The sequence below is a fragment of the Limulus polyphemus genome, unplaced genomic scaffold (assembly GCF_000517525.1).
Source record: "Limulus polyphemus unplaced genomic scaffold, Limulus_polyphemus-2.1.2 Scaffold6163, whole genome shotgun sequence".
Lineage (NCBI taxonomy): Eukaryota > Metazoa > Arthropoda > Merostomata > Xiphosura > Limulidae > Limulus > Limulus polyphemus.
In genome coordinates this window covers 25394-38278 of record NW_013671773.1, presented here as the reverse complement: position 1 = coordinate 38278, position 12885 = coordinate 25394, and the positions used below count along the sequence as shown (strand labels likewise).

General features: G+C 30.6%; 1 protein-coding gene across 1 annotated transcript in view; it reads right to left on the bottom strand.

Moving 5' to 3' along the window:
* Positions 1-9291: 9291 nt before the first annotated feature.
* Positions 9292-12885, bottom strand: part of LOC106473427 (follistatin-related protein 1-like) — a 27765-nt gene continuing 24171 nt past the window's right edge. The window contains exons 8-10 of the mRNA XM_013934108.2: positions 12501-12564; positions 12018-12088; positions 9292-9962 (exon numbers count right to left, since the gene is read on the bottom strand). Coding sequence (XP_013789562.1) covers positions 9883-9962; positions 12018-12088; positions 12501-12564 — 215 coding nt within the window. The 3' untranslated portion in view covers positions 9292-9882. The remainder of the gene's footprint in view (positions 9963-12017; positions 12089-12500; positions 12565-12885) is intronic.

Below are 12885 nucleotides of genomic sequence, written 5' to 3'. Positions count from 1 at the left end.
ACCACAACATTACAACTTTCATCACTACTTCAAGTATTGTTACATCTGGTCACACACACTAATTAATGGGAAGACTTCTACCACAACATTACAACTTTCATCACTACTTCAAGTATTGTTATATCTGGTCACACACACTAATTAATGGGAAGACTTCTACCACAACATTAAAACTTTCATCACTATTTCAAGTATTGTTACATCTGGTCACACACGCTAATTAATGGGAAGACTTCTACCACAACATTAAAACTTTCATCACTATTTCAAGTATTGTTACATCTGGTCACACACACTAATTAATGGGAATACTATAACTACCAGTCTTTATTAATTAACCCTATAACTACTAGTTTTTATTAATTATCGCTATAACTATGTCTTTTTATTCTAATATCAAAGTTTATGTAAAATATTTCAAATTCTAATTAATGTTATCTCAAATATATTTTATAATTGATATTTTGTTACTAAGTAATTTTTATTTAGTGTAATTGTTAAAGAAAAATAAAAAGTTTTAACTTTCATTTCTATGCAGCTCCATGAGCCTCTGCTGAAACAATATATTTATCAACTTTTATTAGAATTTTTTTCACTTACCACAAAGCATTTACATGTGATATGGCTTCTCTATCAGTGATTTTATCACTACACCCCCTTGTTACCACCCCTTTTAGGATATGATAGAAAATGCTCTATATTAACAAAATACAGCTTTGAAAATGGTACAGCCAATACATAAAAACTATTGGACAGAATAGATAATCCAGCTTTAAAAATGGTACAGCCAATACATAAAAACTATTTGGACAGAAGAAATAATCCAGCTTTAAAAATGGTACAGCCAATACATAAAAACTATTGGACAGAAGATATAATCCAGCTTTAAAAATGGTACAGCCAATACATTAAAAACTATTGGACAGAAGAGATAATCCAGCTTTGAAAATGGTACAGCCAATACATTAAAAACTATTGGACAGAAGAGATAATCCAGCTTTGAAAATGGTACAGCCAATACATAAAAACTATTGGAGAGAAGAGATAATCCAGCTTTGAAAATGGTACAGCCAATACATTAAAAACTATTGGACAGAAGAGATAATCCAGCTTTGAAAATGGTACAGTCAATAGATAAAAACTGTTGGACAGAAGAGATTATACTCTATTTGTGTCAATGACTAGTAAAAATGTGGTCTGAGTTGTAATTTGTGGTTTCTTGAGATACTGGCTACAACACCTTTAGGGGTGAATAAAAGAGTAGTACAAAATTTACAACACTTGAAAACAAATCACAAATCTGGGAACTTTGTCATATTTTTCTTTTAAACAGTTATTTGTTCCTACAAATGTTTTAGTGTTAAAATATATCTGTTTCAAAGCTAAAGAAATGCTATGTTTTTAACTAAAAATAATAAATGTATTGCACATTGGAACCAACTCAACAGTATAAGTGAAGAAAAATATTTTGGCATATTGGTGGATAAGTTACTCAAACAATCAAAGTAGTGCTCTGTTGTTAGTTAAACTAATAGAATTTTAGGGCTTACTGAAGACATCAAAAGATGTAATTATCCAGGTATCAACTTTAACTTTTGAAGGCACTAGGAAACGGTTGCTAAGTATTTTTTTCCATACTAGCAAATTCAGGATTGCTACCAGCAACATTATTTTTCTCAAAACATTAATTGAAACTGTGTCATAATTGTTTCCTGTATTAATAAATATGCATACAAATTGTCCGAAAAGTCTGGAACCACGGGTGATTTGTAGCTTTTCTTAATTTCAGATACATGACTGATTATGGTTCTGTCAAAGCATGAGGTTGTGTTAATCCTACTGTTAATCCAAACTTGTTTCTAATTACAAGGACAGCATGTGGAACACACACTGCAAAATTCATTGAAGTGCCCATGGTTCTAGACTTTTTGGACATCCTGTATATTCTACCCAAATGTACACATCTTCAGTGTCACATTTCTTTTTTAATTATTTTTTTAATATCAAACTCATTTTAATAACATGTAACAGTGAATATTTCACAAGAGTTAAAAGATGCTTGATTTTGGGCAGAAACTGTTGTATCTAATCCACCAACACTTGAACCAACAAAGTTAACAGTACCCAACTGCTGACAGCCATCCTAAACTAAAAACATTATGGTATATAAATACTAAAAGCTGGTGAAGCATTATAAGAAAATAGGCCTAGCATTTATGTTAATCATGGACAAATTATGAAGAATATGGAAAATAAAATTATCTACAGTTTGCAATTTCTGTTTGTTATTACCTTTAATGTGCAATCACAGTATTTCTAACCACGATGCTGATGAAACTGCACTGCCAGGTAGCTCATATGGTGTCCAAAAGACTGTTAATCTGTTGTAACCTTTTTTCCCAAAACCTCGCAGTATAAATGACTGAAATGCACGTATCACAGATGTTTGGGTAAATTGATACATGACAGTAAGAACCTACAAATCTTCTTTCAAAAATGTGTACTGGCAATTTTTTTTGGTGTCTTCTGAATTTTACTAGCATTAACCTCAAACCCTGTTATACCTCTATAAATTCACTAGTTAGGCTTCATTTGGAATACAGTGCACAGTTTTAGTTTCTTTATCTGAGAAAGTATATTGACTCATTGAAAAAAAAGGTTCAGAGGAAGGCTAGTAGGATGGAATTACAGCAATAGGTTAAGATCTTCTATTTTCTCTTGAGTAAAAAGTGTCAACATGATCTTATTGAAGCTTACAAGATTCTCTAGTAGATTGATACAATAAAGGCCTCTGATTTCCTTCTGTTGTGTTTAGAAGACAGCAGGACATAAAGGCCTCTGATTTTCTTCTGTTGTGTTTAGAAGATAGCAGGACATAAAGGCTTCTGGTTTCTTTCAGCTGTGTTTAGAAGACAGCAAGACATAATGGCTTCTATTTCTTTCTGTTGTGTTTAGAAGATAGCAGGACATAAAGGCTTCTGGTTTCTTTCTGCTGTGTTTAGAAGATAGCAGGACATAAAGGGTTCTGGTTTCTTTCTGCTGTGTTTAGAAGATAGCAGGACATAAAGGCTTCTAGTTTCTTTCTGCCATGTTTAGAAGATAGCAGGACATAAAGGCTTCTGGTTTCTTTCTGCTGTGTTTAGAAGATAGCAGGATGTAAAGGGCTCTGGTTGTTTTCTGCCGTGTTTAGAAGATAGCAGGATGTAAAGGGCTCTGGTTGTTTTCTGCCGTGTTTAGAAGATAGCAGGATGTAAAGGGCTCTGGTTGTTTTCTGCCGTGTTTAGAAGATAGCAGGACAAAAGGACACAAGTTTAAAATTAGAAAAAAGGCAGTCAGTATCCAATTACAGTTTTATTTTCATAACAGGGTAATTGTTTTATTGCCATAATCAGTAGTGGAGGCCAGCATTTTACAGAATTTAAAGGGGGGTATTAAGTAGTACATTAACTTTTCTCCATTTGCAAACATAATAGATTTTTCTTAATGCTAGTGTTTTGACTTCAGTTGAAACACTATATATGGTATGACAGATTTACAGTTCAGGATATAGATATTGTAACTGCCAAAAAAGGACATTAAAAGCAGATCCATAACCTGAATTTCAGCTAAAACACATATATATAACCTGAATTTTGGTTTCAGTTCACTCTACAGTGCAGGCAGTTGGTTGGTCAAATCTGTTCCATTTCTGAAAGGAACATAGTTAAGATGACTTAACTCGGACATCCGTGGTACAAGTGGATGAGAGTAGTACTCATGTCCCCTAGAACTAGATGGGGTTCCAGTATATCGAGATTATTCTCCAGCTATTAGCTAGTACCCATTTTACAGGAAATTTGGAGTAAAGTGTCTCACTTAAGGACATAATGAATCATGAGGAAACTTCGAACCCACACCCTTTCATTTATTAATCCAAGGCACTAACCACTAGATGTGCAATGCAACCAGTAGTGTAATGAAACTGATACTATAAGTTAAAGAAATAATCAGTCCTTATTAAACATCAAAAGTAAGAAATAAACAAGTTTAGCAATAACACCCGAGAGCTTTTACGATGTGCACTTCTTACTGTACTACATTTTGGCCTTTCATGCTGAAGCATTATGCTTGGAAAAAAAACACACACCCTAACAGTAGTAACACTGCATTCATTGATTATGCCAACATTTTAGTCAAGAATACAAGAAAAGAACAGAAGACCACTTGGCTCATCAAGGTCATCCAACCAACAGAACAGCCCAAAATAGTTATAATTTCACATCTATAAGAAGTTCAAACTACCAACACACATCATCTGGCAAACTAGTTATTAGTTCTAATTAAGAAAATGTTTTTAAAAATAAACAGCCTCAACCAAAGTTTCCATAATATGTTCTTATTTCCTCTAACATTTAGGATTTCTTTCCCAACCTTATCTAACAAACCTTTATGTTTATCCGAGCCTCTAATAAAATGACAGAAACTGAAACACAATTCACTAAATGAAGCCTTGGCAAAGTTTTCTACTTCTGAACTTCACAGATGGGTGATAAATTGATTAATTAAATACTTGTGAGCAGCAATTGCATTGATTAGCATTTAAAGCACTCAATTAATTAAAAACATGAAAATAATCAACTAATCTAAATTAGTGTTTTTGATTATTACAATTTCTATTATTCCAACCTGGATTTCACAGACTGGTTTCAGGGGTTCTGCAAGAAAAAAATTTGTAATGGTAGTAATAAAAAAAAAAAAAAGCTGAGACTGTTCTGTAACTGTCACAATTTTTCTATCTCTCTAAGTATGTGAGAAAAACCATTAAAAATTCAGCTGAGCTCCTCGAAGTATTCTCATGGGAAATTGTTTTTCTCATCAACCCGAAAGGTTAATTATCTGTTCAATGAAGTGATAAAAAAATATGGCGATCAATTGGTTGAAATCTAGGCTTTCTATTGGTTATAAATATAATTAGGGTGGATGTCAGGGAAACCTGTTATCAAATTGTAAAATATAGGGTGTGACAGGAGGGGTCTGAATTTTTATTGGATTGCTCTTTAGACAAATAAGCTTGAAGGATATAAAAATTTTCTATCACATCAGCTAGAAGATATTATAGAGACTATTTTATGTCAAATATTCTAGTTCTCGGAGGGGAGGTAAATAAATTAAGGAAGAGGCAATGAATAGAGAATAGGAATATAAAATTAAGAACTTCAAACTTATATAATATTAAAATTTGACTTATTATCTATACTTTGTTGTCAAATTTGTTTGTATACTATGACAAATAAGTAGTTTAATTAAATTTCAAATGTAACTCACTAAAACGTCGTGACATGAGCAGTTTGACTTGCCCATATATATAGAGTTAAATAACCATCGCATTATTGAAGAATTTATATTCATCCCAACACCAAACAGCCCAGTGAGTTGAGGTAGTAATCAACAACAAATATTTCTATTAAGGCCCGAGTATAATTTATTTGGATATTTTGTTTTTATAATTACCAGTTATTGTGCTCCCAGATTAAAACACATACACATTACTATGACTAATTTAATTAAATAACTTAAATCTGAGGTTATGTTTCAATTTTACCTGCAATAATAATATAATGTATGATAGGGTTCCACTGCAAATAAAGTTTCGAACAAGGTTTCCATGGTAGCATAAAGGTTGAAAACCCCTGATTCCAACAATCCAATTCTTATGTGAAAATAGTTGATCAGATGCATATAATCAATTAATTAACCTAAAAATTAATTGTCTAGCAAATTCCACTTATCACCCAGCTCTACTTAAAGCTCCTTTAAAAAAATTCCATAAATCTAATTATTCTTTTTCACCACTTTCCAACATTCAGCCAAATGTTTGAGACTTTTCAATTATTGCATTCAAATTAGTCTAATTCTATAATACTAATATCTCTCCCCATAATAAAAATAGAGTATATCCAAATTTTAATACCATAAATTCACTTTCCACAAATTAGTGCACTCAGCAAAACTGTTGAAGGTTTTGTATGCTGAGGAAACATTTTTCAAACAACTGACCTTAGAGTTACAGAGTTTTATAATATTTTGTATGTTACTTCAATGAAACCCAATGTAAAAATTTACAACTACATGACAATATTGAGTCAGTGAAAAGTTTCACACAAGCATTCACCCATTTAATATATTTGAATAGGAGAAAAAAAAAATACATTATGAATTGTCCCCATATAACTAAATACTCAAACACAAAGTTGAATCTTCATTACCAACTTTGAAACCATTACACTAACATGCCGATGGGAGACTCTTTCTATATACCTGGTGTATTCATGCAAGAGGTGGGGGCAAAGAATCCACTCCTTTATATACTAAAATCAACCTTTGCTTCAGTCCCATAGATACACACCTAAATGTATACCAAATTTAATAGCTATAAATAACATATAGCCTAATGCTGTGATGCAAGCTATGTCTATAAATTAAAAGAAATGAAATTATACAAAAGTTGGAGGCATTTTTGTTTTTTACATGAATGTTTACTTCTTTCCAAGATCTTGAATTTTGAAAATGAAATATATAATTTGCCCCCTTCCCCATTCTTCAAACGAATCAAAGCTCTGATCATCTGTGAATAAATTAAGAGAGCACTGCAGTATGATGTGTAACTTAAGTTTTTTAAGTATAGCAAAATATACTTTAATTTTTAATACTTCGTTAATCTGTTTATAAAGTTTAACGTCACTTAGTAAGTTAGTTTAAATAATCCCACTTCATATATAGTTATGAATAGTAATACTGAGTAATAGTTAATAGTAATACCAGAGCGTAGTTTCTTACCTGACTGACTGAAATAATTAAAGTATCTTGTAAAATTGTCATATCTATATTTTTGTAAAAAACAAAACATTAAAAATCTTTCGAACAAAACACTATTAATATGTTGGTAACAGTACAGCAATACCATAAACAGTAGATGCACTCGCTGTTAAGACTGTCAGTTATAGTGCTGACATCTTTCGGCAACCACTATAAGATATAAGAGAATCAATAACAAAAATAAAAAATGAAAAAATATGAACCCTATTACACAAATTTTATCTAAATATATTAAACATGTTTGAGGAGAGGTTTGAAAATATATAAAAAGTTTTAAAACAGAGGTGATATAAAAGTTGGTCACCAACTGCAAATTTGTTATTAATGATAATTTCTAGACAGAAATAATCTAACGTTATAAATAATACTGAAAAACAAAAAAACAATCATGGCTGGAGACGGCTTGAATGGGTAATGAAGAAACTTTAATACAACAGCAAATGTACAACAAATGTACAACAGTATTAAAGTTTCTTCATTACCCATTCAAGCCGTCTCCAGCCATTATTAGTCTCAAAGTGGGTTCCTCGTCATCGAAAAAACAATCAGTCTTATTAAATTGGGTGCTGGTTATTTGTTATTTTTTAAAAATTAACAGTTAGAGATGAAAATAATAAGAATATTTATAAATGTAATTGCAGGTTATCACTTCATCGATCAATTGCTTAATGATGTTGAAAGAAAAACCTTTAAGGAACATATTTTATTTTGCAGTATGCCCAGAATTTTGTTTTTTTCCTATATACTTGCAAATAATTCAAAAAATGTAAGTTTCTTAATAACGATAATAGAGACAAATACTCCAGTACCTTAACAAACAGTGCATACAATTATTTATACTGGCATACTATGTGCAAAGGGCGCACATGTTCTTTACATCTTATTCCGCTAGTACAGTGTATGGTTGTTTTCTACAATCTAGTATAGTGTTAAAACAGTTGTTTCTCATGTATGTAATTCTTATTATAATTAAGAAAAGTCACCGGTGGTATTTTTAGTGTTAGTTGCAACCCTAACCTCTGTGATTTGTAAACAACTTGCGATTATTTTGTGAACAAATTGAGATTAAAGCGGCAAATATAAACTACCAGTCTGCATGAAAAAGTATCTGAAATTTTACACATAAAGTTGTTTTTATCTCTCTTATACGTAATATGACGGCAGTAAAGTTTAACTTATATTTTAAGGATTTTAACCTCAAACACAATTCCCTTCTTCGAATTTCACACCCTATTCTTTGATTTTATTTTTTATGGGAATAAAATTATTTACTTTGGTGTCTACAAATGCCTGTACGAAATTTGTTTTAAAACCTTTGGGCTGTATCAGTTATTTTTTACAAAAAAATATTGCTTCATTTCTATTTAATAATTTTTTTATATTAAAAGTCAATTTTAAGTTTTTACCTTTTGAATTGTATGATACTGATAGGTATAAAGACGATTGTTCTATAGTGTTATTTACCAGTAAGTTTCTGTTTAAAATCTGTCTTAATAAAAACGTGATTTAAAATATAATATAGACACGTTTACTTTGTTGTTATGTATTTCGTTTCATATAACGAGAATTGGTAGGAATGGCGTTTTTAAGATAATTTATGAAAAACTAGAAACAAAATTTGGAATATCAATAAAGTCCGAAGTTCCCTAAAGATTTCATGGTCTCCCTTGTACGGTGTACATACGTTTTATACATTGGATAGACTATGTCAAGAAGAAAATAAAAAACAGAAAAATATATGAGAATTGATTGTTTGAATGAATACAAAAATTTTTTATAATACGTAATATTATTTAGAACAGAAAATACGCAGTATTATTTTAATGGAATTTATTTTTTATATATATAGATATGTCAAGTATGAAATTTGTGTTAAATTAGTATTAAATATTTTTTAAAGATCTTCTGTTGTCATAAAAGTACCATGAAAAATATAAAGAGGGTTAGGTATATTATGTTCAACCTTCACAAACCCTAAAAAGTTAGAGAATAAAATGGAGATTCATGCTATTCCATAAAGACACATCCTGGTGAAGTAACTGGATGCAGAGCTTATGGATTTCTGTGCGACTGGACTGTTGAAATGGGTGGAGTAAAAATTATGCCCTTGTACACGAGGTGGATTCTGGAAACTCGGAACGGAATAAGTGTGTACTTTGAATATGACAGTTTTAAGATTGTGCCTTTTGAAATCGAAACTATACTGCAGACTGTTGTCAAAATGCACAGGTATTAGATAGAACATGACCAGATGTGGTGATATGGCCTGTTATGACCTGGTGTGAGTCCAAGTTCGTTTTAATATAATATACTCAGTCTCTGTATATGTGAAGTGTTTGTCTATCTTCTTCAATAATTTGTTAATATACAATTCAGCAAATTCTCAATAAGGCCTAGAACAACTTGATATTTATACTATAGTGCAACAGACAACAGTAAAAAAACAAAACAAATATTTATTCGATTTGCATACAAAACCTCCAAACACTGACATATACTTACACAAAATGTTTAACTACATGATTAAAAGCATTTATGGCACACTTATGGCGACTTACCGGTTTACAGTTTGCTTTCTTACTTTTCTGTTTTGTTTTTATAAAAATTAACAAATACAAAGACTCTAAGCAATCAAGAATTACACAATGGTCAATAAAAAGCCTAGAAAATCTTCAAAAAAACATACCATAGCAATTATATTTCAGAAAAGCACTTAACTATCTTGGTTAAAACAGCAGTTATATATACGAATATTTTTATCTATAATAAACAATTTAGACTACAAAACCTTGTACTGTATTAATTATTCATTATGAGAAGGAAAGTTATTAATGTCTGATAACTAAGTATGGTATCAATTTGGTAGATTTGTTTATGTTTATTGGTAAACAGGTGTTTAACATTTTTATAGTAGATGTTTAAATCAGATGATAAAAATTAGTAAGTTTATTACAAAATTGTGGAAAAATACTGTTCTTGTAAATTTCCTTTAGCAAATACAGATGTAAAATGTGTAAGTAACTTTTTTCATGTGCTTTTATCATTATTTATATTCAAATCTTCAAGAAACTTGTCCCATTCTTCAGTTTTGGCAGCTTCATTGTCCTCTGAAAAGATGAAGTTTTTGTTACATGTAAAAATATCACGTATATGAAGCACAATATAGGATTTGTATGATACTTTATCTACAATTAAAACAAAAAAATTAAATAAATTACTACTTGTAGCAGATAATCTACACGTTGGTGGTTCAGAGGGCTTTGAATACAGGAAGGCAGGATAAATTAAATACAACAGAGAAATAAGCTATAATATATTTGACTAACAGTTCTTGTGCATGGATTTAATAAAATCAGTTGATGACTGCAAAGTTTTGAAAATGCACCATAATTTCGTATTTAAAGTTAAAAGAATATAAAACTAAAAAATTCTATATGTTAAGGTGGATCATGCTCCACCATCTTCGGGAGACAGGAAAAACACGGGAAATTTCATTTATATACTCAAGTAAATGTACAATTTACATATTGTACAGTGGCGACATTTACAAAATTGATTTACATATAGTACAGTGGCAACATTTACAAAATTGATTTACACATAATACAGTGGCAACATTTACAAAATTGATTTATACATAATACAGTGGCAACATTTACAAAATTGATTTACATATTGTACAGTGACACTATTTACAAAATTGATTTACATATTGTACAGTGGCAACATCTACAAAATTAATTTATATATTGTACAGTGGCAACATTTACAAAATTGATTTATATATTGTACAGTGACAACATTTACAAAATTGATTTATATATTGTACAGTGGCAACATTTACAAAATTGATTTATATATTGTACAGTGGCAACATTTACAAAATTGATTTATATATTGTACAGTGGCAACATTTACAAAATTGATTTACATATTGTACAGCAGTGCCATTTACAAAATTGATTTACATATTGTACAGTGGCACTATTTACAAAATTGATTTATATATTGTACAGTGGCACTATTTACAAAATTGATTTACATATAGTACAGTGGCAACATTTACAAAATTGATTTACACATAATACAGTGGCAACATTTACAAAATTGATTTACACATAATACAGTGACACTATTTACAAAATTGATTTACATATTGTACAGTGGCAACATTTACAAAATTAATTTATATATTGTACAGTGGCAACATTTACAAAATTGATTTATATATTGTACAGTGGTGCCATTTACAAAATTGATTTATATATTGTACACTGACAACATTTACAAAATTGATTTACATATAATACAGTGGCAACATTTACAAAATTGATTTCCAGAAATTTACTTTTGTGGCACCAGGACCTAAATCTATATTGAAAATCATTTTATTTTTAGCAATTTCTAATAATTCTCTTATATTTAATTCATTTTTTAACTTTTACTACTTTAAGTATTTGTACAATGACCCACTCAGTGATATGTAAAGAGTTTGTCACGTTCTGCCATGTTCTTTAATTGAAGTTTCAAATTGTCTTGGGTTTCAGTCCAGATTAAGTTTTGTCCTGATCTGTTACAATGTCATCATTCCATAGACAAACACACAGAACACTAGATAAGTAAGCTGGGGTGTCTTTGGTCTCAGTCCAGGTTAAGTCTTATCATGATCTGTTACAATGTCATCAGTTCAGAAACAAACACTAGATAAGTAAGCTGGGGTGTCTTTGGTTTCAGTCCAGGTTAAGTCTTATCATGATCTGTTACAATGTCATCAGTTCAGAAACAAACACTAGATAAGTAAGCTGGGGTGTCGATAAGACTTTACCTGGACAGAAACCAAGGACACCCCAGCTTACTTATCTAGTGTTTGTTTCTGAACTGATGACAATGTAACAGATCATAATAAGACTTAACCTGGACTGAAACCAAAGACACCCCAGCTTACTTATCTAGTGTTTGTTTCTGAACTGATGACAATGTAACAGATCACGATAAGACTTTACCTGGACAGAAACCAAGGACACCCCAGCTTACTTATCTAGTGTTTGTTTCTGAACTGATGACATTGTAACAGATCATAATAAGACTTAATCTGGACAGAAACCAAGGTGATCTGTTACATTGTCATCAATCCATAAACAGAGACATCTTTTCTCACTTACCGTAAGAGTCATCTTCATCATCATCATCACAAGCAGATGACGTACAAACCCAATTTCCACAAGCACAAACACTGGAAGGTTATCAAATATGGAAACTTAGGGTATGTAATCTTAAAAAATTATTAATGTCTGAAGTTAATGCTTTATAGAAACAAACTAAATCATTATATCATTTATTTGTGACAGATTTACAATAAATTATTTTCATAATAATGAATAAATTAAAAACTATTTTTAATTTGCTAAGTAAATTTAAAAAGTTATTGTAAGTCTTGTATGTAAGAAATATAAAATTATGTATATATATATATACACAGAAATATCTCTAAATGAATATATTATACAATGTTGTTATCCTGGCTAGTAATTTATATGATCACTAATTATTAATTAGTTGCACTCGAGGTGTATATCTACTTATTGGTAAGCTGTGTATATCTTTGCATCTTTCTAAATTAAAATGCTATACTTGACAATATTTACCAGTTATTACAGTCTACAGTTGTCTCAGCTCCATCATCATAATCTTTCTCTTCTAGAGAACATCCTACAGAGAAATAAATGGAATTATACAACAATACAGTTAGTGAACAGCCAAGACAATAGTGTATTGTACAATGTATGTAGGTTTATTCATAAACAGCTGAGGTAATAGTGTATTGTACAATGTATGCAGGTTGATTCATAAACAGCTGAAGTAATAGTGTAGTGTACAATGTATGTAGGTTTATTCATAAACAGCTGAGGTAATAGTGTATTGTACAATGTATGCAGGTTGATTCATAAACAGCTGAGGTAATAGTGTATTGTACAATGTATGCAGGTTGATTCATAAACAGCTGAGGTAATAGTGTATTGTACAATGTAT